This window comes from Oryzias latipes, chromosome 18 (genome assembly GCF_053564925.1).
Source record: "Oryzias latipes strain Hd-rR chromosome 18, Olatipes_Hd-rR_3.1".
Taxonomy (NCBI): Eukaryota; Metazoa; Chordata; class Actinopteri; order Beloniformes; family Adrianichthyidae; genus Oryzias; species Oryzias latipes.
The window spans coordinates 24,161,230-24,188,260 of record NC_136254.1 but is presented as its reverse complement, the minus strand read 5'-3'; the positions used below and the strand labels follow the sequence as shown (position 1 = coordinate 24,188,260).

General features: G+C 39.8%; 3 protein-coding genes across 3 annotated transcripts in view; 1 reads left to right on the top strand and 2 right to left on the bottom strand.

The window, feature by feature from the left end:
• col25a1 (collagen type XXV alpha 1 chain) overlaps positions 1–8,450 on the bottom strand; it is a 201,305-nt gene extending 192,855 nt beyond the window's left edge. Inside the window, exons 1-2 of the mRNA XM_020711604.3 lie at positions 7,784–8,450; positions 7,614–7,683 (exon numbers count right to left, since the gene is read on the bottom strand). Of these exons, the coding sequence (XP_020567263.1) occupies positions 7,614–7,683; positions 7,784–8,035 (322 nt within the window). The 5' untranslated portion in view covers positions 8,036–8,450. The remainder of the gene's footprint in view (positions 1–7,613; positions 7,684–7,783) is intronic.
• A 6,705-nt stretch (positions 8,451–15,155) lies between these two features.
• Positions 15,156–17,710, top strand: LOC101168076 (uncharacterized). Its single transcript, XM_023966272.2, has 4 exons — positions 15,156–15,445; positions 16,723–16,791; positions 16,901–17,022; positions 17,106–17,710. The coding sequence occupies exons 1-4, from the start codon at positions 15,381–15,383 to the stop codon at positions 17,672–17,674; spliced, it is 825 nt and encodes a 274-aa protein (XP_023822040.1). The 5' UTR covers positions 15,156–15,380; the 3' UTR covers positions 17,675–17,710.
• Positions 17,711–18,142: 432 nt separating this feature from the next.
• On the bottom strand, positions 18,143–26,601 carry larp7 (La ribonucleoprotein 7, transcriptional regulator). Its single transcript, XM_023966270.2, has 13 exons — positions 26,457–26,601; positions 25,849–26,057; positions 25,669–25,769; positions 24,504–24,587; positions 24,245–24,409; positions 24,079–24,163; positions 21,745–22,041; positions 21,453–21,594; positions 21,237–21,358; positions 20,430–20,530; positions 20,141–20,300; positions 19,967–20,058; positions 18,143–18,485 (listed from the first exon to the last, which is right to left on the bottom strand). Exons 2-13 carry the CDS (start codon positions 26,054–26,056, stop codon positions 18,408–18,410), a joined length of 1,635 nt encoding a protein of 544 aa, XP_023822038.1. The 5' UTR covers position 26,057; positions 26,457–26,601; the 3' UTR covers positions 18,143–18,407.
• Positions 26,602–27,031: the final 430 nt, after the last annotated feature.

Sequence of the window (27,031 nt, the reverse complement as noted above, 5' to 3'; positions counted from 1 at the left end):
TTTTTCACGTGCTGCAAACAAGGTTGGTTGATCCAAGTACTATAAATACGCTAATGTGACTAACATGAACCGTGTTGCAAACAAGTTCTAGAATTGCTGTGAACGCAGTTCATAAAGTCTGATGGACCAACTCATCTTTTCTTGCTTACTGCACCTTACTGTTCAATGTGCCTTATGACAGGTTAAAAAAATAGACCATTCTTTAACGGTGCGCCTTATAATCTGGTGTGCTCTACAGTGTGGAAAATATGCTATTATTTTTTTGTTGGTTGTGACTCCATGAAGTAATTGACAAATTATTTTTTCCTCACCATTTTGCCAATTTTACTGATGTTTGAACACAACGATGTACAGATTTGTTTGTTTTTTGTGGGTATGTGTGAGAATTAGACAACTATCAGTGAATACTAAAGTGTGGGAAGAGCTTGATTTCCATCCAGCCAAAGCAAAAATAATTCAAATTTAAACTTAACTAAAACATCTTTAGTTAAAGTAGACCCCTTTTGCCTAAACTCTAAAAAACATTTGGTGTAATTCCATCCTCACCTATAGTTAATGCACAAGTTACCAGTTTGCATTTAGTGAATGTTTACTGCACCAGTTCTGTGCGGGGCTACAACATCCTTTCCTCTCACTCCCTCCAAGGCCTGCCAAGCTGAGAGGCATGGGGGCACAAAACCACAGACGGTAAGCGAGCAGGGAAGCATATGGGCAGTGCATGAGGATTTCCTCCTTTTCCTTGCCTCCATGGGACCTAGTATTCCCATGACACGGCCACAAAGTCTTGCATCGGTGGCTTTCGCTGACATTAAGCTGATGACAGAAAAATTCCTTTTACTTTGAAAAATGGCATTTTTTTTAAACATAAAAGCATGTAGGCTGTGTTTCACAAGTGCAGTTACTGAGTTCCTTAAGTAAGTTAGGAACTTAAGGCTCTGCTACTTCCCAAGCAGTGCCGAGTCTCTTAAAAGTCACCATGTCACACAGTAGACGAGTTGTTCGGAGAGGGTGTCGCACACAAAAAAGGCTTCCCTTGTATGTTTGGTTCCCTCAGAATACCCGTGGGTCTCAGATGAGTATGTGGGGGGGATGACATGAAGGCGTCACAAAGGAGACTTCAGTGGTCCGTGCAACAAGGGCGACCAAAAGTGCTGTGATACCCAGCGGTACGAGGCGGAGAGTTTGGCTTTTTAGCAAAAAGAGGGACCAGCGGAGGTGATTTTAGTGGATTAAATAGAGGTGGAGAGGAGTTCATTTACTGTCAAGGAGGCATCATTTTACAAAGCAAACATTCAAGACCAGACGGTCATTAAATACCCACTCTGATAATCTTTTAAGCCCTTTTAAAAGCATTTCCGGTAGTCTTAATCATGATTATACAGTTTTTAGCCAGTGTCATTTTCTAAGACAACGTTTCTGCAGAGTAGGCAGTAGTACGTTAGAAATTCCCCTGAGTTGTGGGTGGGACCATTGGCATGGAAACCCCCCCCCCCCCCCCTTCCCCTCCCCGTTACTGGGAGCTCTCCTGCTAGCTTACAGCCCCCCACAGCCCCAACCTAACATTACAGGTACAACAATATTGGCGAGCAATATCTGAGTTATCCAGCCGTACAGTTTTGAGCCAGATGCCAGCTTAAACAAGGACAACAAAGGCGAACATGGATCTATTTGTCTGCAAGTGGATTCATCAGAATGGAGCGGAGCAGGGAACCTGTGGTTGTGTGGTCATTGCTTCTATGTAACAAATGCGATTTATTTTCAAACTGCATTTTTTCGTCTGCTCCTGATTTACAACTATTTCTATTTCGATAATGAAATACTCAGAAACATAGTTTTAAGCCTAATTTTCTTCATAAATGTCCTGCCTCCTCAGGAAAAACACCACAAGAACATGTTAAAAACACTATTTTCATCAGAGTGGGTCTTTGAGAAAAGGAAATTTCACATTACCATCTTATTTTTCTTCAAACATCATTGGAAACCAAAAATGAACTCCAATATATTTCCACAACTTGTGAGGCCTCATGTGATCTGAAAACTTAACAGAGCCTGGAACGCCATGAGGTGCCTTCTGGTTTAAAGTTCAAACACTGTGGGGACAAAAAAAAAAAATTTTTTTGGCTAAAATAAGATTTTGAAAGAACATGCACAGTTTGAAGCAGAAAACAATTCTTTTTTCCCCCCTGATTTTTGGGTGTGCCGAAGACGGAAACTCATTCATTTACCTCCAACTGTTGGAGCAGCCAAGACGGTATTGCCAAGCTTCCTGCTTTCTTTTTTCCCCCCAAATAGAATGAACACAGTGGATCACTGCCAGAAAATGTTCAAGCACATGAGATGAGGCATTAGGCTCGAACACCCTGACTTCTTCTCTTCTGACCCCACCTGAGGTAAACTCTTGTCTGCAGAACGACAAAGGAACCTTGCTCATTTAAAAAATCTGTGTCATCAACATTCCATCTGGAAGAGAGGCAAAACATCTTCAAATCAAAAATTTTGTCCAGGTGAATTTTTTTAGAACTTTCCATTTTATCATGACCTGGACGACTGAGAATCTACACCGACATTCCATCCGGTGTCCCTTCTGGTTAATGTATAGTTAAAAAAAAAGGAAAAGTGTTCCTCCTCTTCACGCTTTATAGTCTTTTTTTTTTTTTTGCTGGCCTCCTTTCCCTTGGTCTCTCGCAAAATCTGCCATGTCGAAGCGATAAAAAGGCCATCTGTGCCATTTCCAGCATCCTGCCATTCATAATGAACCTTGTGTGAGAATTGAAAATGAGAGTAAATGTACCACTTCTGATGATTCATCACGATAAATCAGGGCAAGCTCTTTTTTTTTTTTTTAAGCTTGTGTAATATCCGGCTCAGCCCTTTCTTTGGCCAAAATAACCCCAGAGATATGCATTTCTTGGGTCAGATTTATATGCAGATATGCTTTTGAGCCGTTTAGCAGCAATCAAAACAATAATAGCCTATTTGACGTCCGCCCCGGGCAAAAACCTACAACATTCCTTCATCATCTCCGGCCTCGCTCAGTCTGCCCAACCTGACTCACCTAACCAAAAGCAGCTGGACACAGCGGCTACCTGGAAGTCTGCTTAGCTTTACCTAGCACTTGGTAATTACATGGCTATTAAGGCACCTCCCGGCTCCAAACCACACAGAGGGCTTAATTCAAAAGCTGTCAGTGATTAATTACCAGTTGCTTTCTGCGGTGAGGATATCTGAAGAGATTGGCACAGCTGTAAAAGTATCAGGCCACTTGGATTACACACTTTGAGGGGGGGGGGGGGGGGGGGGCACATCCAGTTGAAAAGGAGTGATTGAGAACTTTTTGACACATGCGTGTCCAAACTCAAGTGGACGAGCAAGTCAAAGGAGAGCTGCAAATGCACATTTGGAAAACGGGGGGACATCCCTTCTATTTGACCCCCCTGCTCTTTGACGACTAAATGGCGGGAGGGGGGGGGGGGGGGGGGCAAAGTTTAAAGTAAGAACCATGGGGGTGGGACTAAACACAAGTTGTTGTTTTTTTTCAAACCATATATGCATTTTAGAAACTATCCATCAGGTAAAATTGAGAGCCGACAGGAAGTCAGCGTGAAAAATGCTGTCAAACTCCTCAATTATTTAGCAATAGACTAATATGGTGGACTCAGCAAAAAAGACGCCTAGAAGCAGCAAGAACAAAGCTAAATCCACATCAAGAGGAGAAACAATGCATATTTCATCACAAACCTTCCAGCTTGGAAACGATTAAAATCTTCAGTCTGAGAATGATTTTACTGGGATTTTTTTTTATCACACAACAAAACTTTTAACGAGTTAAACTTCAATCCTTGATGAAATGATGAACTGGAAAAAAAATTATTATAGCAGCTCTACAACTCAGAACCTTAAAGATTTGTAGTAATATCAAAATGATTTATTGGATTCAAGGCACATGAAAGGCCAATTCTTTGACTTCCAGATTGAAGCACGAATGAAAACAAGCAATGCAAGTCAAATCCTCAAGTAACCATCAGGAGCTTGGTTTCTAATTTTCCCTTAGGGAAATTTAATCGTAATTGTAATCTGATTTCAATTGAAAAAAACTAGTCCCCCTTTTTGGAAAAAGCATTGTCTATAACCATTGTCTCTACGGCAACCACTCTAGTTAGCTTGTTGGAAGTCCACATCCATACTACTTGAAAGGAAGCTGAGGAACTTCAGTCAAACATTTTGAACTTTCGACACGAGACGACATACTTTGATTGATGCATCTGATTGGCCATTTCTAACTTGAATAACTTCCACTACAGCAAAAATGTGAAAACCTTTTAGATTAGCAAGAACATGCTAAAAAATAAGGTATCAGAGCTAGAATGGTTATTCTGACCAATAGAATGACTGGGTAATAGTTTTTTTATTTCTCTATCGAAGCCTTTAGGATTTTGGCTTCTTGGAGCCAGCGGGTACTTCCTATTAGGAACGCGAGGGGGAGGGGTCACTCAGTCCAGTCCTCTTATAGAGAGTAATAGTTTGCTTTTGAGCTCTTTTTCCCCTTTTAATCAAATCTGATATCTTCAAATCATCCACTCTACTGGTCTTGTTCCAACAACTGTCAGGTTTTCAACCCATCTATTAATCCATTTTGGAAAGGTAAGACCTACTGCTGTCTGTGGGAGATGGTAAAGACCACAACGCCTAAGAAACTGCCCACAAATTAGATGGGTCATGTGACCTCACCTGTCAGCCGTTTTTAACAATAAAGAAAAAAAATGAAAGCCTGCTCTGATAGATCTGCAGGTTTTCTGCATATCCAGTCAGTTTGTGTTAATGCATATCTGTGCAGAGGACAACGCCTTGATTTCAAGAGCTGCATACTTTAGTTTACATCTTTACAGCCTTTAAAGTGCATTTTAAAAGTCTATGAGGAAGGGATTAAGAAAAAAAAAAGTCCACATCTCCCCTTTGATAGAAAATAATTTCTTTGAAGTCAGAGTGTGAAAAAGCTTTCACTTGCACGGACCCTCTCTGACAGCATGGCAGTTCCAATGACAAATGGCACCAGTGAAGAACATCACTTTATCAACCGCGAAGTACATTGTGAGTGAAATGTGCTTCACAACAGACCTTCTCTGATGAAAACAGCTCAAAGTTCCCGTGATTCGAAAATATCCCCAAGCCATGGACCATTGCACTGCCTATGCAAGCACTCCATCTTCTTTGACAGTAATAAAGTGAGGACTGGGAAAAGCACATTATGGTCCTCTCTCAGAGAAATAAAAAGCCACATCAGAGCCACAGGCTGTCTCCCAGACAGGAGGGAAGATGCTTATCGAGTCAACCTATTCAGAACTCTTGGAGTGTTAAGTTCTTTGCTTGAGAATGGGGGAATTAATAAAAAATGAAAAATAAGTCTTCGCGCGTGAGATTTTTCCCCCCAAAATGCTTGTAACTAAAGCAAAATTCTAAACGTTTCCAAACTAGATCTGAGGACATCAGCGATGCCGGCTTCCAGGAACTAGTCTGCCACTGGCTTGGGTTTTTAGCATCGTCACACATCATTTGAAGTGAGCTGTTCTCATTGTTTTATTTCTGCACGTTACAGAAATGCGGCGGGAGAAAATTAAGAGTGTGATTGGAAACAGGAAGCGATGTGATTGTGAGGGTTCTCGTTGATGTGAATACTTCCAGTACTGCTTGAGTCATTCTAGCACACAGAAGATGCCTCATTTGCAGCTGGCTTCAGCCACTCACGAAAGCCTTCGTTCAGCTCCAGCTCCTGCTTCATAATCCTGTCCGTCAGGATGAATACGAGAGCTCCTAGGTCACAGTGTCAGCAGCAGAGACAACCCCTTTCAGCTGAGTTTCTGCACAGTTTTGCCGAGCGAGTGCTTATTAGTGCCGTAATATCCCTTAAACGGGTTTCCAGGCAGCACCGTACCCTACGACTGATCTGAGAAGGTCATAACACCGTGTTCACGCTTCCTGTGCAACATGACCAGTGAAGTTGACAGAAGCTATGAAGCAGAAAACCTCTTTCAACACTCTGCACTCCGCTTAGAGTTCAGCCGAAGAGTTCTTTAGGGCCAGAAATGACCCAAATATTGTGATAGGGCTTCACTAAAATAGCCATAAATTCTTCTTTTCTTCGTCAAAAAGTTCTTTGCAACGTTCAAAATCAATTTTTTCTTTTCTATTCCTGAAGTAACACCTTTGCGTAACTAACTAGCGTTTTTGTTGCTTCTTGTTTTTCTCTTGAGCTGCTAAAGATGAAGGTTCCTGTTTAGTGTAGTGCAAAAAGGGTTGAAACAAAGGCAGTGTCCTTCCTGTCGAATCCGCTTAACTGATACAAAAAACACAATGCAAGCAGTTAAAGAAGAGTTGAACAAATCTGAGTCATTCAAATAGTTTGACCCATTCCCATTAGTAAACATTTCTTAACCTGACCTGGTTATGAGAAGCCTTCATTTCTCATGTTTTAATTCTCAAAGTTTTACTTATTTGTGACTTCTTAAAAAGTACAGGATGATAAAGAAGTATTATGTTGCACATTTTAGATTTAGAATGCTGAAGAAGCGTTTGAGGAAAGCCTGAAATGCTTAAATTTGCTTTTCCTATTTGGTAAGAGGGTTTTCTACGCAAATTCACCAGAAATGATGACTTAGACCAGGGCTGCCCAATCCTGGTACTCCAGATCTAGCACCCTGCCCAGTTGCTGCTGATTAGAGGACTCGGGTGACTCCTTATTGATTGACTGAACATACCTGATCCAGTTAATCAGCAGCAAGAAGAGCAGAAAGAGCTGGAAAACTGGCAGGGCACTGTAGACCTCGAGGATCAAAATTGGGCAGCTTTGATTCAAACTAAACCTCACTGCTCCAGGGAAATAGGAGTCTGCAGTCGCACTGTTGGAAATTGCATCAGGGTTCACTTGAAATCAAACCCTCGTGTGTAGGCAGACCGTGTGTGTTTTCAAACAAGGCAAAGTATACAGAGAAACACGTGGTGGAAACTAAACGATGCTGTTATATTCCAGCAGTTTAGCTTTGAACTGACTGTATTTCATAATGAAAAACTATTACACTAAGGGTCTTTATCACGTTTTTTTATAGTGCAGCCTCCAACATTCACTGTGGATCTTTCTTGAAAAAAAATGATATTGCTGTCTATCTAAAATACTAATAAGATTCTTTTTTTTTGTTTAAATATATTTTTTTTTAACGTTTTACCTGGAAAAAAAGGTGCTAAAACACAGAAAAAAAGGAAATATGGTCTGACAATGAGAGGTCAAAGCATTCGGTGAAACCAGAGTCTTCCAGTGTTGCACTAAGAATCAGGAGAATCATGGATTCACTGGAGGAATAAATGTTTCCATCTACTGGTGAGAAATGTGAATTTCAAAGTTTCTTTACGAGACAAGAACAGGCAACAACACAAGTCAAAGAGTCTCTCGGCACCTCTATGTATAGTTCTAGCAGTTTCTTCTGTTGAACTTAGAGGCTGCTCAGCTGTCTGCAGGCTTCACAGCAGACCTCCCCAATCCATCAACGCACAGTGGCATGTGTGGAAGGTTTCAAAGCAGCTCTCATTCATTCTTCCATCCACTCTCATGCAGTTGTTCTTACCTGGAGGGCAGTTGCACTCAGGTGATGTTTGTCTGGCAGTCCGGATCTTGATGAAATTTTCATATGTGCGCTAAAAAAAACATAAAAAATTAGACTAGGGACATCACGGTTTTGTTTTAGATCTTTTTAGTTGAAATCTGGTCTGTGAACTCGTGGAGAACAAGTGTTACCTGAGACAACAGCTCATCCACTCTTTGCTGAACCAGAGAATTGAGATCATCCACAGAGTAGCCGGAGCCGTGGATGAAGGGGTGCTCGCCCGTCCCGCTCTCCAAATCCACAACTCTGTTCTTGATGTCAGCCGTGTCGACGCTCAGATGGACGCACAAGGCGATGGACGCCACTGAGCACAAAGACGAGATCACGTTCAGCGCTGTTGCGCGGCAGCTCTGCCGCTTCAGACGCGCCGCTTCTTTCTCCATGTTTGCACGTAGAAAAAAAATATATATATGTGAATATATACTGCTCCTCTTGGTTTCTTGCTCTGCTACGAACTACACGCGCTGCTGGGAGCAAACCGCATCTGGCGTGGAGTCACGAATGTGTGGCACTGTGCCGCGCGCGTGTGAGAGAGCGCGCCTGCAGCGCAGCGCTCTGACAGGCGCGGGTGGGATGCTTGGAGCGTCGCTCCGCTCAGGATGCCAGTCTGTGGATTTGTTGGAGAATCCTGCAAACTTTTTTTTTTTTTTTTTTGGTTAATAAATTTTGCGCGACACTCTCCAGCAAAAGCAAAGTCTTGTCAGGTAAAAAGCGGCATATGAGGCTGCGTTTCCTCTCAGAGCTGATCCACAGCGCATGGGCACGCTCCCCACCTCGTTAAGGCAGCAACACGCCTCCAATCTGCCCTGACTGATTAGCATAATTTATTGGCCCTTCAGCGCTCAGCTGCGACGCTTTCGCTGCGTCATCGGGAGATTCCCAGTTGGACCGCCAGCGCTGCTGCGTAAAGAAGCTTTTAACGGATTACAAACTGCATTTTCTAAAACGCTGAAGGATTTAAAAACCTCTGCATCCTACATACTCCTATAAATAAACTATTTCAAGAATTATTGTGTGGATTTTTGTTGTCAGTGCTGGGTAAAAAGCTTTTTTTTTTCCCTGCAGGATATTTGTGCAAAGTGTTCACTCATCAGATGGTGATGTGGAGCCATCCCTGCAACAAACTGACAGACAGGCATCAGATTCAAATCTTCTTTGAGATTTTAAAACACAAGGATGCAACCATAGGAATCACTTAATAACAATAATAACCAAATTTTACTTCAGATTTAATTCCTATATGCACATCTCAAACTTGTGTTTTGTATAACCCACTCCGTTTGTGTTTAAATAGGACATTATATAATGAAGCTTTGGCTCCACCATCAGGATTACCAGAGTTTTCCATGTTGAAGTGAATTTTGCATTAAGATACTTCTACTTTATTGTTGCTGTTTTGCATCCAAAGCAGACTCTTAATTGAGATTCTTATCAAATTTGAATGTTAGTTCAGCATAGGCCTGCACAATATACCGCAAATTTATCGTTATCGCAATATCCAGCTCTGCAATATGCATATCGCAAAAGACGGCGAATATCGCAATAAATCGCAAACCCAAAATGTGTTAAAACAATCTTCTAGCAGCTTGAAGCATTTAACGAATCAAATAAATCCCTTTATGCTTTGACCAATCTGATGGACGCCTTCCCATTGTTGACCAATCAGATGGAGGCCTATTATGTTAACCCTGGTCCTGAAGAGCCTCAACCCTGCCTGTTTTCCAGCTCTCCTTAACCAGCTTGCTGTTGATTGGCTGACTCAAGTGATTTCACATCCTGATTGACTGAACACACCTGATTTTGGTTATCATTATCGAGCAGTCTAGGGAGAATTGGAAAACAGACAGGGTTGAGGCTCTTGAGGACCAGGGTTAGCCACCCTGACGTTTGTCCCCCATGTCGATGAGGGTCATTTGGAGTATAATTTTTAAACTGTTGCAATGAAATGGGAATGATGTTTTTGTTTATTTTTCTATTTGTTTATTTACCGCAAATTTATCGTTATCGCAATATTGATCACTAATATCGCATATCGCAAGTTTTCCTCATATCGTGCAGCCCTAGTTCAGCATTTTGATGTTTGTCTAAAACTTTTTCTTTTTTAAATTAAGATCAATATTTTATTATCTTTTGGCTAAATGGAAGTGCAAGCCCAGTCCAGAATTATTACTGTCTGTTTGATAGGCATCTAAATGATACAGATATGTACTGAAAAATCAATGTAGTATCAGTTGAAAACCACAGATACAAACAAGATCCTGTTGGTAAGAAGATATAAAATCAATCGGGAAGTAAAAAATCTGTGTCTGTCAACATTTTTCAGTTTCTCTCACTGTTGTGTCTCTACTGTTTTTGCCTTTGTGTGTACATGTGAGGCAAACAAAAAGACGTCCAATCACAAGCTCCATTCTACCAAGTCGGGTCAATAACAACAATAACCGCAGTGAGGGATGTGTTGTTGCACTAAATCCTTTTTTTCACTGCACTTTAAATAATAACTGAATAATTTAAAATTTCCTTTTTTTTAACAAAGAACAAAAGAGTCTAAAAGACCCAAAATGTCAGGTTTTAATATTTGACGCTGTTCGGTCCTTAAAACATTTTTTTTTGTTGTTACTTAAAAAGTGCTAGTAAGGAAAAAATGATTTTCTGTTGAAAGGCATTTTTATTTGTAGTTTTTACTGCCACATGATTAATCTAGAACTAGATTAGGTTTAAGGATTGAGAAGATGTTAGGCTTTTTACATAGTCAACCTCTTCACGATGCACAGACCAAAGTACTGTTGTTGAGATGATTGTAGACCTCTGCAATGTTGCAGTGACCTACAAGACCATCAACAAGCAGCTTGGAAGAAACACAAAATCAAACTCAATGGCTCCACGGAAGGTTTCAGCTCGTGATAGTAACAAGGGGGAGGAACCAACATGACTACACAAGAGAAAGTTGTGCATTTTTGTCAGTGCATTAGGATCAAAAATAAAAGGTTCAACTCCTGCAGCAACCGCAACCAAGGTCAACAAATCATGAATGATTTAGAGAAGATCAGACAAAACTGTAGGTGAGGTCAAAAACCATCTGGTAGGGTGAGAACCTCCTTTCCTCAGCCAAAGCGTTGAAATGGGTCAAGGATGCTTGCAAACACTTTATGTTGTACATAAGTGTACATTTTGCTGTAAACTTGGTACTTTCTTGCTTCCTTCTGCAACCTGCCCCCTGTGGTTTTTGGTGGAACTGCAACATCTATGGTATGTATCTATGGTATGCATCTATGGTATGGTTGTTGACATTTTGTCTCACTAAGTTTGTAATGAACCTAAAAAATGATAGGGATAATTTCTTAACGTGCAAACATGCTAAAAGCAGCAAATCAAACATCAGTTAAAGATCGCACATATGTTGAAGTGTCCTTGGGCACCTTAGACAATGAGCCCCACCTTGCCTCTGGTGGAAGGTTGGCGCCAGAGATAGGCAGTCGAGCCGCCAACAGTGTGTGAATGTGTGTGTGAATGGGACTGTGACTGTAAAGCGCTTTGGGCCTTCAAAAAAAGTAGAAAAGCACCAGATAAGTATATGCCATTTACCATTAGACAACGAAATGACAAAATTCTCTCTTTCTTGTAGTAAAAGTGTCCTCTCTTCTGTTGGTGTCCATAGAGACCAGCTTTGTTTGGCGTCCATTGAAGTGTCTTCTTTGAAGGGTTGGCAGCATCATTGTTCGTATTCCTCTGCGTTTTGACGAGCGGACCTTGAAAAATCAAGAGTCTGCAATAAAAAGAAGAAAAGAAAAACCCCACAAAGACAAAGTTTGTTCAGATAAATTTGAAATCCTTTAACGTATAAAGAAAGAAGCCTTTATGCACTAGGATAAGCCAGGTGGTAAAAAGTACAGGAAGATGAATGCATCATTGCAGCAAGGAAATGTTAATAGATTAAAAAAACATTAGATCATTTGTTTGTTAAAGTTCAGTTCCATTATAATTGGATAGTGTGTTGATGGCTCTGTCGGCTTTGTATTGGGCGGATTTTAGATATTTTGTGCTCTGTTGCTACTCTATACATAGATACACACAAGAGACAATTACTCAATGGATTCTACAAAAATCAAGCTTAAAGTTGGAAGGGAACCTGACATCAGTTTACTCCGCCCAACTAAACAGCATTTAGAAAACAGTATTTGGGTGGGACAAAGTTCAGTTTGAAACTCTGCTGAGTCCACTCACCTGTTAAACCAACCCAGCCCAAAGTGTGCAAATGTGAGATCTAATAAAATGGCTGGTTTGAAATAAAAAAAAAACATCACAGTTGCCATAAATAAGAAATAAATCCAAAAAAAGCGTTGAAACTGGTACATAAGGTGCACAACTGTATGTTTTGGTGTAAACTTGGGACTTTTTTGCTTCCTTCTGCAACCTGCCACCTTCCACCCTTTTGGAGGAACTGCAACATCTGTGGTACTTCCTGGTTTGTGACAGATCAGGGAACAGAGGATGGGGGCTTTGTGGTCACCTTTTTGGGCATGAACAGGGTCACATGAAACCCTTGACCATTCAGAAGTGGGTAAACTGGCGTTAAACACACTTTCAATAAAGCTGCGTCCACACTGAGGGCGGTTCTTGCATCAGGGCCGTGCAGTTTCAATGTCAAGTGTCAATGTGCAGATGTGATCTGAGGTCCTACACCAGGGTTTGAGCATGGGGCACTGTGGTCTGGCAGCAGTGCGTTTCAGGAGTCGCACCACGTTTTGACCGTCGCATTTTCAGAGTTCCAATATCTGAGCTTTGGCACAGAAGATGCATCTCGTCAATCAGTCAGGATCTTAGCTTTGGCCAGAGAACTGTTGATGAGGCGATCAAAACCAACATGGAGGAGCATCTGATTGCTCTCCTGCTGAACTTTATCATGCTTTTCTGATTTGCATTGAGACAATAAAAAGATTCTCTAATATTATTCTTGTTATTTTCTCCCTCCTCGATCTATTAATGAACCGCTAGTCGTCAAACTGGGTCACAGAGAGACAAAGGTAGCACTGAAAGCCGCCGTCACTCAGATGCAGCTCCAGCAGTAGATGGTAAAGCTCACCGTACCGAGAGATTCTCTGAATGATCTCATGAACCCAGACATGAAGATGTGTTTACTGATGCTTTTGTAGACCTCTTCAAAATAAATAAACCAGATCTCTCAACATCACCCGTGTCTTCCATGCATTCTAGATGAGATATCCAGTCAATGCTTCCATGCAGCGAAGAGGCTAAAAACACTGGACAGTAGCTCCTCCCACTTGCATCTGGAGCAGCAAACTAAACCGAGGCGGACGACACAGTTTTGATGTGCGAATCATGTTAGGTGTGAACGGCGAATGAGAAGTTTATTGAGAACCAAAACCTCTTTGTCAGGCAAAACAAAAGGCCTTGCTCTGTTTGTGTGTATTTTCAATAACAAAAGAAATTATAAAACGTCGACTTGGATTAAATATTCTGGATATTAAATCTATTCACATAGTAGTTAAAAAGTGTTGGAATAGGAGTTTTTATTTCTGCTGTATAATTTAGTTCTTTAAAACTAAGGGTGTGTTGGTCCGGATCGAGTCCTAAACCTTGCGTTTGGTCTGTATACAGACTGCCGTCAAGCGGCCTTTCTCGTTGCAAACCAAAGCTGGTAAACAAAACCACGTGAATATAAATCTCCTTACTACGAGGATTTACGAGGGCGGGGCAAAGCAACTACAGGCAGAAATTATGGAAGTCCTACAGCTTTCCACTCCTTGTTGAGGTTAGTTTAGTCAGACTTTATATTTTGCTGACCAATTTTAAACACGGTTACTGACAAGAGGACAGCTCAAAAGGTGCACTTGGTGATCTAGTAAATTTTTAAACCTGCTTCAAACAGGAAGTCAATAAAGCTGAAGAGGGCCAAATAAGTTGGTTTTTGAAAGCAGTGATCTTCAACCCTGCTCCTCAAAAAGTCCTGCTTGTTTTCCAAACCTTTTCCTCCTGCTACTTACCTGGATCAGGTCTGATTTATCTTTAGGTAACCTTGAATCACCAGGTCCAGCTAATCAGCGGCGATGACGGGGTTGTAGGTCTCCAGAAAGAGGTTGAAATCTGATGGTTGGAAGAAAAACTATTACAAAAAAAAAATCTGGAAGATGGTCTATTCTTTTGTTACTCCAAGTCAAACGTCTAAAGAGATCCAAGCAGTTTAAAAAATAACAATAATAATGATTACTACTTGATGTTCTGCAATTTGTTTTTATGAGGGAATATAATTTAGCATCCAAGGACAGAACCTAAACCACGGCACGGCAAAAAAGAGACAGATTTAATGATCCAGCTGGAGCTTCAGAGATTGCAAAATGCCCACAAATCTAAATGTGGGTTTGGAGCCAGAAGATGTTTTTTTTTTTACATCCCATTATCCCAAACCTCAGATGTTGATCAGGATGAATAATTGTAGTACAAAGGTGCACCTGCTTCCTCCTATGGATGTCACATCTGCTTCTGCACTCTAAAAAAAATGCATTCAGCATGTTGTAGAAAGACGTTTCTTTAAGCAATCAGAAAGCTTCAACAGGAAAGGGGGGAACAAAGTCAATTCTCTACAGATGTCTGGTCTGTCATTCATAGATTCCACTCATCTCTTTTGACATTTTCATTAATTTATATTCAAATTCAGTCGGGATGGAGAATAAAGCCTCAAATTCTCGTTGGGAAGAAAGAAAGAACAGAAAGAGAAACGGCTGAGGAGTTCTGCTCAAATCTCGATCAAAGAAAAAAAAAGTGTAAAAAAAGGAAAACAAACCTGAATGAATGAATGGATGGATAATTGATCAATATTTGAACTTTTAAAAGTGAATAACACTGAAAAAACAGAAAAATATTAGATTACATTTACTTTTGTATTTACCTTCTAAATGTATATGCTTACAGTGTTACTTTAAAACTTATTTCAATGTATTTTGCACATCATAATACTGATGGGGGGGGGGGGGGGGGCAATAAGGGGAAGATTGCCAAACTGTTAACTTTTCATTGAGAACATTTGTTTATTTGTATTATTATTATTATTCATACAAATCATTCATACAAATTTTAAACAAATAGCACAAGTTATGTACATTTGTAGTGTTTTTTTCAACAGATTTTTTTCTACTCCTACTTAAGTGGTATTTTAACCCTTGTGCTATCCTATGACCTCAACTTTACATTGATAGATTCTTCTTAAAAAAAACTGAATAAGAATTTAAAAGGGTTTGTGCGCCCTCTGGTGGAGTGACAAATCATAGCAAGGATCGAACATTAAACCAGTGTCCTAAACTGCATTTTTTTATTGGTCTCATGGGTTCAAGCCCTTACTATTTCATAACCATTAAAAGTGTGACACTCTTTTTATTGTTTTTTTCTAAAGGAGGGGGGAATTTAGTGCATGAAATAAACATAGTGACAGATGGTTCAGTCAGGTAGCCATAAAGGCAAGCCAAAATCCTCCTCCACGTGAAACGAGGTGATGCGTTTGAGCACACTCTCTGTGTTTCAAAAATGTCCTTTCTGCAGAAGCTCCGAGTAGGTTTAAACCCACTCGTGTCCACTGCGGGATTGTTTAAGTGCTTTGAAGTGGATCTCAAACGCCTTGGCAACGGTCCGCATCCACGTGCATCACCCGGCGTTGTTTATTTTTAGAACGGTAGAAACGTTTTTTTTTTTTCTTCTTTCATTTTTTTCGGTTTGTTCATGGCAGAGAAACCACAAACAGAAGACATGAACCCACCAGCAAACAGGGAATTCACGAGGAGAAGGTGAGCTGAAATAGATAGTTTTCCTGTTATGAACAAAAAAGGCGGTAAAAAAAAAAAGAAAAAGGAAAAAAAAAAGACCACGTTAGCTAAAAGAGTTGCGTTTTTTCTCTCTTGGCTTTTATTAACTCTATTATGCTTCTACTCAACTAAAAACTCATGTTTTGATCTAGTTTTGTTTTTTTTTATAATAAAAAACTATCACCACTAAAGTACTAAATAAAACCGTTGTTCGAATTAGTAATTCACTTTTTATTAAATTTTAATATGAATAAAGATCGGTTTTCAAAAAAGATAACATAATTTGTTCTCCATTTTTGTCAACATTTTAAAGTATTTTTCTGTGCATGTTCAGAGTTTTAGAAACCAAACAGTTTCAAATAAAACTTTATTTTTAAAACTGTCGTTTTAAAACATTGCCATGGTATAATATTCCGTTGCCATGGCATAATGTTCCGGTTAAAAACAAAACTGCCAAAGATTTCATTTTTACCTATAAAAGTTGAGTTTTTGAGTCAGTGTTGTTCATGAAGCGTTTGAAAATATACTTGCAAGCTTTTTTTTTTTTTAACATACTTGCAAGCTAGCTGCAAACGTTTATCGGAAGTTACCTTAAGGATATCCCAGAATGCAATACGGGCTCCATCCGGAGTTATGACATGTATGTAGGCAGATGTGGGTTTTTAAAATACAATTGAAGGACAGATGAAGACTGGATACAAAAAATTACCAACCAAGCTATGTAAAGATGAAAAAATACAAGAGAATTTAAAAGAAAAACGATACAATACTAAAAATTACAATATGAAATTTGAAGAAAAAAAAAAGTATAAACGAAAAAAAAATGTATACACATGGATAACATGTACAACCTTCAGGAATAACCGGCAAAACTGCAAAAAGCAATTATAATGAAAAGATCACTGGGATTGCTTTTAAAATATATCAAAAGATAATTGGACTGGGACTTGAAATTTATGTTTTCTATCCATTCATGCACTGAATCCATATGGTTTCACATCCTTACGCCTTTTATGCTGCATTTTAATGACTGCTTTGGCTTGTAAGACAAGAAAACCTCTCAGTGAGAAGCAGAAGTGGCCCCAAAAATGGCTTCTTCTGCAGGCAAAGGTGCTGCATGAGGGATATTCTTGCAGTTTTTATTTGATTATACATGCAACCCAACAATATCCTTATTTTTTTGGTTGTTGTTGTTGATAACGTTGAAAGTTTTCACCAAAAACATCTCATTAGGACTGTGATGTCATGTCTTTTCCCAGATCTATGTTCCTGATGGAGTATGAGACCCGCTTCCTCTCACCAAGCCTCGAAAAATACGCCTCACACAAGTAACTTTCCTTTTACTTTTCCATTTATTTTATTCTTCAGTTTTGACTTTTTTTTTTCCCCCCCTCCCACTCGTGTCTGGGTTACGTGTTATGTTCTTGTCTGTTTCAGAAAAGACAAGAAAAGAGACGCATCAATCCAAAAGGCTGCGCTGCCACCAGCAACACCTAAACGACACTCTGCACCTCAGGGGGAAAAGGACAACAAGGCCGTCCACACAACCACTTACACAGGCAAGAAAATTGCAATTTTTTCTCATAAACATCAACGGTTTTTAAATCTGACTTTTTGCAATAAATGTGTTCATTTTTTCCAGAGGATTTTAAAGCTTGGAAAGCCAAGAAACGTCACCCATGCAAGCTTGAGGACAACTTAGTAGCTTCCCATGGACTGGTTCCTGTGAGGGATTCTGGCAAAGAGAGCAGGAAGTGCCAACAGAAAGACGACCGGCTCCCAAAGGACGACGGACACTCTGAAAGGGTCACCAGCGGCAGGCTGGATTTTTCCGCCACTGTAGATGAGGCGCAGAAAAGCTGGAGGATGGCCTGGACCAGTGGAGGTCATCTCCCTCCGGCTGACGTCAGGGACTCTCTGAAGGTTTTGAAGCTCTACTCTCAGTTCAAGGAGGCTAATCCAGCAGCAGAGCACAAGCACCAGTCGCCAAAGGCAGAGTGTGAAGCCAGCGAGGATAAAGGCATCGAGTGGACCGGGCTGTCTGTGAAGCCCAGAGAGAGAGGCACGATGGCGATCCAGCCACCGCAAAAGGACGGCTGGGAATCTGCTATCCAGACAAACGAGGACGTCTCCAAACCAAACCAAAGCTGCAACAACCAGCCTCCTCAGGACTCTGTCTTGAATTACTTCATCAGCCTCCATCAAGACTAACAAGTCTTCTTAAAAGATTAAAACAAACCGACATGATATGTGTAAGCGTCTATGTTGATGAAACAGCCATCTTAAAGAGCCACTCCGATGATAATTATGTTTTTAACATGTTCCTTTTGACGATGGAAGACATGTATTTAGAAAAGTCTGAGTATGTCTGTATTCAAACCGCTGTGAATCAGGACCAGACGGAAAAAATGCAGATTAGAGAGTGTATTAGTGAGGATGACTCCCTATTGACTCTCAGCTATGGGTCGGGTTGCTCTGAACCACCAGTCCCGCCCACAACTCTGAGGTAACTACTGCCGCTCTGCAGAAACTATGTCCCACCAGACAACAGGCTTTTGATTTCGGCTAAAAACAGCAGATCATAGTGAAAAGACCACTGGGAAGGCTCTGAAAATGGATCAAAAATTAATGGAAGTGAGTCTTTAACAAGCACAGGAGTGTCTGAATTTAAAACAAACATTGTGATCGTGAAATTTCTGTTTTCTTTATTAGTAAAAAAACAATAAGATTTTCATTTGGAGTTCATTTATGTAGTATCTATACAGGATTGCTTTAAACACACAAGAACCTGGTAAAGAAAGCTCTGTCTTTATCAGCAGTACGTGGCATTTTTGGAACTCTAGTGCCAAAAAAACAACAAAAAAAAACCCCAAAAGGACAGAAACTACTTAAAACCATTCAAGTCCTCCTTCAAGACAGGAAACATCAGTTGAACGTGTGCAGCTCAGTCCTCCTCAAAGCGGATGTGCTTGTTCGCCTCCTTGGCTCTTGCCATGATGATTTTTTCAGCTTTAGATATGAGCTGAGGGGAGATGAGACAAGATTGGATGAGTTCCTTAAAAGCTTCTGCAAAAGAGTTTCTGTTCAATAATCATGTCTGCTTTAATGATCCAGCCAGTGGCAGAAATTTCGTTTTTGATCGACCAATGTGGAAATCTAAAGCAAATGATGACACTTTTTTACCCAGAAAACCCTCTGGTGTTTTCACTACATAATTAAAACAAAAGATAACAAGAACTTTAGTAACATTGGTAGATTTTTTTCACAGAAAACCAAAATTCAATGAAACAAAGTTGTTTTGTAGAAGTTGTTTCAGTTTTGTAAATAATGCAATTAAAACAAGCATTTTTTATTGTTAATTTATTGAACACCATTATAACACTGAGAACTAAAGCCAGTATCAGATCATCTTTCAGGACAAAAAGATTGATCATATTTTGTTTTTTCATAAATTCTGATTCATTGTGTTTTTTTAGGAACATTTTCTTTGATCAAGTTTCTTAACAGATGTCTGCATAATTCAGCCTTGCTGTAGGAAAATTCCTAAATCTCCTTTTTATAAGTTTCCACTAATCAGTAACTGAATTGAATCTTCATTCTCCGTAAAATGTTTTCAGCTGGTTAAACTTAAACTTTGTGATGAAGATTTTCCCTTTAACGTCAACGTGGATGCCAACAACTGGATGCTAACTTCAGCTTCAACGTTTAATGATGGATAAAGAAAGCAAAAATAATGACACAACTGTCTATAAAGTGGTATTTTATAAACATGATAATAAACATGAATCCACCGTGTCTACATCTTCATTACCTGCATATGTGTCAGTCGCTGCATATTGAAACATACTTTTTGTGCAATACTCACCAGGAACCACACCGTAACATATTGATATCACATTGATATTATATTATTTATTTATGTCTGAATGTAAACGGCTGGCCCGGGACCAGAGAGCCTAATTTCGTTTTATCATGTGATAAAATGACAATAAAGATTTCCTGATTCCTGATTAGGCAAAGCGAGCAGCTTCTGGTACGTGAAAACAATTGTCTCAATAAATCCGTATTTGGAGGAAAACTTCTAGTTCTGTCTGTAAATAGCAGCTTTATTTTCTTTGCAGCCAAAGACTCTTCTTTAGTTTCTTCACTGACTCTTCTCCCCAAAGAAACTTTCCAAATACGTTGAATTGTTTGGTTTTTGTTAGCTTTTAAGTGTTGAACTACTAACTTAGCGAACGAGCAGCTGCTTAAAGTCACGTGACGCGTCAAGACAGACGGATGTGGTGAACAGAATCTGGTAGTTTTCCAAAATAAAACTTCCTTTAGTATCAGAAAATAAACAAAACGGAAATAATCAAAGTTAGAGTTTGTATTTTTTTTTTGTCTGGCGAGCAGCCCTTTGACTGTTACTTACCAAACAGGAAACAAATACTTCAATTGACAACTGGCAAGTGTTAGTTTGAGAACCGAGATGCACCACAAGGACGTGCGACTGAACTTCACCTTCTCTTTGCCTCTCTTTTTTTCTCGGGGGCGATTCAGCTTCACCTGGCGGTCCACGAGGATCTTATGCCAATACCGCTGCTCTTGGTCTCCTTTAGGAAAAGTCAGAGAGCAAACCTGAGCTCAATGGGAAAAGATGACGTTCAAACACGGACTGGAGGAACCATGTCACACCTGTTAGAATCTCAACCTTCCAGCTGTGCTCCTTCTGCAGCTGTGCTTTGGCCTGGCAGACACCTTTGGCGCCCTCTGGTGTCAAAAAGCGCACATAACCCTCTGAATCTCCATCCAGGATGTCGACGTAAGCCACTTGAGACACTTCACACAGGATCTCCTGCACACAGCAGTGACACCTTATACAACCTGAACCACAACATTGCTCCCACGGACAAGAAATCCTGCATTTTCTATGACAAACTGCAGCTTCAAATCATAAAAAGAGAAGCCAGAAAGGATCCAGCACCTTGACGATCTTCCTTGCTGGTAGAGGTTTGCTGTCTGTGATCTTCACGATGACGCCACTGACAAACTGAGGACTCTGGTTGTTTTCTTTTTTGCTTTCAACTGCAAGTTAACAAAATAATGTTGCATTTCATTATGTATATCAGTTGCGAGGAACATGAGCATAGTTTACATCGTTTCTGCAGAGCAACAGTAGTTCATTAGAAATTCAATTCTGAGTTGTGGGCGGGGCTGTGGGCACGATGCAGCCTCACCCCCTCTGCCCGCCAATCCATGACTGAGAGCTAGCTTTCCAACCTAACATTAGTGATGCAACAAAAGTGGCGAGCAACGTTGGAGCCTCAGTTTTAAACTAGATGCCAGCTCAGACAAGGGAAACAAAGACGTACACGGATCTGCAAGTGGATGCATCAGAATGGAGCAGAGCAGGGAGCTTGTGGCCCACCCAGAGTATTTTCTACGTCACCAACATGATGTTTTTCCAACTTCATTTTTTCGTCTGCTCCGGATTCCAAATAATTTAAATAAAGAACTACTCAGAAGTGCAAATTTAAGCTTAATTGTTTTTATGCATGTCCTCCAACATCAGAAAAAAGCCAAAAGAACATGTTAAAACCACAACTACCACTAGAGTGGGGCTTTGAAGGTCAGACCGCAAGGTAAACAAGGCAAGTTTTAGACAAAAATCAAGAGAGAAATGACAACAGAGCCTGTCGGAAAACCCCCTCCCTGAGTCCCAAAACTGAACTCATGAGACGTCATTTACTAATCATGTGTCGTCAACGTGGAAGTGTTTGAGCAAACCCACCGCTCCTGTCTTCAGCGCTTCCCTGCTCTTTGCTTTCAATCTTGTTGAAGCACTTCTTCAAGGACGACATGCTGCTTTTCTGCAGAGCTAAATATTGCTGCTTCAGCTGGAGCCACTCTTTCCTGGAAAAAAAAAAAAAAAAAGGGGAGTAAATAAAAAGGATTCAACTGGAATTTAAGGCATTTTATAGCAAATCATCAAAAAGTTGCTGCTAACTTTGATAAAACTCGAAGTGGAATGACTTCTTCTCCAATTTTCAATTTTTCTTTGTGTTTCTTTTTCCGCTTCCTCTTCGCCTTCACGGCCGAGTCGTCGCCGTTCTCATTTCCCTTCTCGCCGTCGCCTTCGGTGGCTGAATCTACGGGGAAGGAGGGGGAATCACACCATGAGCTCAGCAGTCAGCTGGTTGGACAGCAGCTCTGCACCCACGTCTGTTAGCCAACTCGGGACACATGGAGATGAGTCTAAAAGAAAAGAGAATCTAAAAGTAGGGGAAGTCTGCGCTCACCACTCTTTTCTTTCTCTTTCTCCCCAGATTCACTGCAGCTCCTCTTTCTAATCTTAGACGGCACTTCACTCTCAGCGCCCTCCGCCGTCTGAGAGCGCCGTCGCTTTTTCTCTGACACTTTGCTCTGTTCCCTCTCCGGGTTTGCAGCTCTTTTCTCCGAGTCCTTCGCTGCCGAGTGTTTCTTCTTCGGCTGAAAGGCTTCGGTCTCCATCTCCTTGACTTCTCCTGCAGGCGTCTCAGCTGTTGAAGCGTCTTTCTTCTTCTTCTTTTTACGCTTTTTTTTCTCCTCTTCTTCACCTACAATGCATCAAACCATTGGAAGCATTGAAGTCATAAAATGAGAAGCAGGAAAACTTTATTAATCATCCAGAGATGTACAAGGTAGTACAATTTTTGGAGCTAATAGAAGATCTTGGCTTTGGGAGTAAAACAGAAGTCTAAAAAAACAAGAACCCATCAAAGCTGAGATGTACAATTAGGAACATTTTTTGACAAATTGCATCATTTGAAGACAAAAGTGTCTTTAAAGTCCCACTCCCATCGTACTCTGATCTATTTTTGAGGCTTTCCCAGTGGTTTTTAAAATGACGTTCTTGCAGTTTATATAAAAGAAAATCAAAAAACCTTTCACCTGTGAGTTGTGGGCGGGATCACTGGCGTGGAGCGACCCCGCCCCCCTTCCCCTCTCTGTTGTAGAGCGGAGCAGGGAGATTATGTATAATATATATAAATTGGGTTAAAATGAAATCCCTATAACCCCCAAAAAAGCAACCCAAAAATTTACCTCAACATGAAATAACCCAGGAGTGTGTGCTGGTACTGTGGTATTTATACAAAAAACACATTAACACAACACATAAATACCCAGATGGTACTATCTAAAAGCGCAGTATGTACAGCATCAACACAAGTAGGAAGCAATATAGTACCATATAAATACACAGCATGTACGCTTTAAGTACCCAGTAGGTACAACAAAAGCACCACAAAAGTATCACTTAAATATCCTGTTAGTGCTGTACTATAAAAGGAAGTGTTGCCCTCTTTTCTTTGTTAACCTTCTCTCACCAATGAGGACTGATTGTAATATATATGCAATATGCTGGTAGCTACAATCAATTCAATTTATTTTTCAAGTCAAAAATGCATATTTTTTTTTAAAACCTTCTTAGGTTCACTTAAAGCAGAAAATTCCCAATCTATCAAACAGCCAAACGGTTGTGGCCATGTTGCCACCCACTGCTGTAAAGCAGGAATTGATTTTTCAAAGAAAAGGCCATTTTAATTATACTTTCCTATGCCGCTGTAGGTGTCATAACCATTCGGCCTGCAACAACAGTTCGGGTCCTTCAACTAGTGCTGACGTCACGTTATGTGTTTGTCCGTCCGTTGGTGCGATGACGTGTCAGATAGTGATTGGTCTGGACAAATGACGATACTACCATAGAAGAAGAAATTATGCGGTTCCGTTGTAAACAAACAGAGCTCTGACACAGAGCGAGATTATCTTCTAAATGTGCTTTTATTATTGTTATGATTATTATTAAGTGCATTTGCAGCCGAACGGACTGCACACTATAACAAAGCACCTTCCCTGCCTGTGAACACGAAGCTACGAGACTCCAGCTGCTCTGCTCAGAGACATGGTTCACTTGTGTGGAGCAGCAGGTTTATTCTAACAGCTACAGATCTTTTTACAAAGTGGGGGTTGGCAAAATCTCTCTGTAAACACTACAAAGAATAATGTCAGACACAACTTACGAAAGAAAAGAACTTTGGGTTACAAAAGGAAACGTGACATGAAAATATGTAGAGCCCAAGCAGATCTCCACGCTACGTAATTTGTCCAGGTAGGGCACCCGTAGTGTGCCGTTATCCTCAGTCGAAAGGACCCCAAACGGTTATTGCAACGGTTATTGCAGTTATTGTGAACTGATAAATCAATGTTAGCCGACCTGCTAAACAACCAGGTCCCTACTTTAAATGTAAGAGTGGGGACGCCTGGAAAACCAAACTGAGGCTTAACCTGTTAAAAAGAGATGTCTAGCACAAATGCTTTTAAAAACAAAGAAGGCCCTCGAATGTTTAGGAGCTTCGTGTCAGCTTTCATACAGTTGCATTCGATACTTAAACATAAAACAATGTTTGCAGACACAGATTTAAATAAATGAGTTAGAAAACGGAGAGCAGACAGAGAAAAAGCAATGGTATTGGAATGAAGCAGTCAAGCTGAACCAACAAACACCTTCTTATTGTTATATACAGAGTCTGAATGAGCTGCTCAGGCCAACATACAGTGATGTGTGACATAGCACTGAACCAGCACTCTCTCACCTGTAACAGGAATCGGCTTCCTATTTAAAGTCTTGGGGAAAATCCCAGGCTTCCTGGGTGCATCTTCAGGAGGGTTGTTCAGCATCTGTTTTCAGAGATAAAATATACGTTAAGATGGAAAAAAAAAATGCTTTCCTTAAGAGGAAAAGTGACACGGATAGCTCACCTCTATTGCTTTCTGCGCTTGTTCTTCATTCTCAAATTCAACAAAGGCAAAACCCTTGGAGTCGCCCGTTGTCCTGTATCTGGGAATGCTCACATACGTCACATTCCCGCATTTGGAGAACACCCTTTCTATCCAGCTGTGGGAAACATCCTTGGGCAGAAGTTCCTTGGAAAATTTGAAAGAAAATCAGTAAATATGTGTAAGGCTTGAATTATGTTTTTAAGCCAAGCGAAGGCGACAACAGAAGACGTCGTTTTACCACGTAGACAGTGCAGCTGTCGCTGTTGATGGGTGGGTCACCAAGCGGCTGTTGACGTCTTACTTTGTTTCCCTCCAGGTTAACCTAACACGCAAAAGAAAAACGAAACCCAACTCATTCAAGGGGCCGAAGTGAAATCAAAGCTAGAACGAACTGCTAATAAGGCTGGGAGTGGGGTTAAACGGCCTACAGGCGCCAATCACACCCACCCTCGCTGTTCCCTTTTGACAGCCCTTACTGGGCGGTTGCTACATGCTTAAAATAAAAGCAGTTCATTTAAAAACAATTCCTTATATATCTATACAAAATCATATTTAAGAATTTGATTTATTGGAAGAGTATGGACACACCCTCGACGTTTAGCTTTTGAGAGAGTTACATTTATTGTTAAAAAAAAAGAAAAAACCTTCAAACTTTAGTGGAATCCTTATAGAGGTTTTTTCTCCTTTGTGTATATTTTTTATATATACATATTACTTTTAACGCCAGAATTGAAATGTTTTGTTGTGATGTTGTTTAAAGCTTTGAAAAAACAATGACAATAAAGATATAAAAAAAAGGAAGAATTAGATTTATTCAATATAACTTTGTGTAAAACTGATACTAAAACATCTTTTTTTATTATTGTAATTTGGTTAATATTTTTGGCAGGATTTAAATGATTAGCTTTCAAAAAACACAACAAAAAAGAAATACTTCATTTTTGCCTAATACTATTCCATTTGGATCTTTATACAAAGACAAACATATTTAATTCTAAGTTAATTATTAGATCATTTTAGGAATTTTATTTTTCATTAATGGTTGTTTTTTTAACTTCACCCCAATTTTTTGCTTTATAAAAAATACTTAAATCTAATCTTTAATTCCCTTTAAAAAGTAATAAAGCTATTAAACTCAGATGATGTATCTGTTTATTTGCCTTTTTTGCTTTTCATTATTTTTTTTAATCGCTGTTTTTATTATTAAATTGTATTCCTTTTTTTCTCTGAATTTTATTTTTACTGCATTTGGATGCTGATGTCTGCTGCTTGGTTTTTGTTCCAGTTTTGTATTTTTGGGAGGTTTTGGTTTCCATGGAGTTTGTGATTTTAACCTACTACGTCTTCTGTGACTTTGGATTAGTCAACAAAACACAGCCCTGCATCCAAGTAACAACATTTACCTCAACTAGAGTGGAATTTTTCAGCGCCCTGGCAATGAGCTTTGGATCCGTTGTCAGCTTCTTCATTCGATTGAAGCCCGTCAACACAGATATGTCAACATCTGAAAGGGGATTCACACGGAGGTTAGAGATCCTAACCCCTGGAAAAATCACACTATCCTCATCTTGACGGCTCCTTACATCCATCATCAGACTCCTCTATAATCTTTTTCAGGAAACGGTCCTTGTGGAGGTTTGCATCTCCAAACCAGAACTCCACCTGCTTCTTCACGTCTCCCAGCAGCTGTTTGACCCGGTACCTCTTCTTCTTCTCTGTCTCAAGTTTCAGCTTGTCGCTGGGTGCAGCGGCAGCACCGCCTCCACTTGCCTCCTTGTCTGTGTTAGTCATCCTAAAAAACAGAATCCCACACACTCATACAAAACCAAAATCCTGATTTTAAAAAATCTCCAAAAATAAAACTAAACCACATAATAGGAATTATCTTACTATGGTTTATTGTTTATTTGCTGCATTTGAGTCTTGGGGTTTACACACAAGACATTTTTGTAACCATAACACAATAAACAAATCTCATTCATATGTAAAGCAAAAAAAAAAAAAAATTGAAAAGCGAAAACAATAGAATTTCAGCAAAAACAGCTCTTAAGCCAAATCACGGCTGTACGTCCGACTTTTTAAAACATGTATTCAGTAGTATTGTTGTTGAAAATAGTTATAAAAGCGAGCAAAGTTCCGCTTAACTGTCAATAAATTACTTTTAAAAATGTAGTTATTTTTGCAAACTTACCTGAGTAAAAGATATTATAAACATCAATTTAATACTAACATAACAAAAAATACAAAAACACTGCGGCTAACGGACAAACATCACAGAATATTTCGAATGGAGACGTCGCACAATGATGTCGTCACAACTGTCCGCCAGGACGTTTATTCAACTTCCGGTAAGTTCTATTATATTGAGACGTACAAGAAAATTCAGCACCGATTAATGTGAAGAAAAAAAAATAACTTCATACTTTTAAGGAAAAAAGAAAAACTCAGCAACATTTTTAAAAATATATTTATTTAAATTTACGCAAAGTAGCAATAGAAAACATTCATTTCAAATGTAAACGAAATACAGGTAAAAAGATAGTTTCCAATCCAAGAAGTACACATTTATTTATTTCTGTTGTTTTTTTGTCCTCTTTTTTGTGTAAACTAAACTACCCATGTCTTTATGTGACATAAGTAACTAGTTTTGATAAGTGACATGGTCAATCTACCTATTAAGACGGTTAAAAAAAACAATAATAATAATAGTAAATAGTAACATGGATATGCCGAGATGTCGTCCTCGTAACAATTTTATTCTCTGTG

What these genes read in the sequence shown, in the direction of transcription:
- LOC101168076 (XM_023966272.2), top strand. Translation starts at nt 15,381, where the DNA reads ATGGCAGAGAAACCACAAACAGAAGACATGAACCCACCAGCAAACAGG. An exon ending in AGGGAATTCACGAGGAGAAG is followed by an intron (nt 15,446 to 16,722) that starts GTGAGCTGAAAT and finishes GTCTTTTCCCAG; the next exon opens with ATCTATGTTCCTGATGGAGT. An exon ending in CCACACAACCACTTACACAG is followed by an intron (nt 17,023 to 17,105) that starts GCAAGAAAATTG and finishes CATTTTTTCCAG; the next exon opens with AGGATTTTAAAGCTTGGAAA.
- larp7 (XM_023966270.2), bottom strand. Translation starts at nt 26,056, where the DNA reads ATGACTAACACAGACAAGGAGGCAAGTGGAGGCGGTGCTGCCGCTGCA. An exon ending in CCACTTCGAGTTTTATCAAA is followed by an intron (nt 21,359 to 21,452) that starts GTTAGCAGCAAC and finishes TTTTTTTTCCAG; the next exon opens with GAAAGAGTGGCTCCAGCTGA. An exon ending in AAAAGAGAGGCAAAGAGAAG is followed by an intron (nt 18,486 to 19,966) that starts GTGAAGTTCAGT and finishes ATCTCCCCTCAG; the next exon opens with CTCATATCTAAAGCTGAAAA.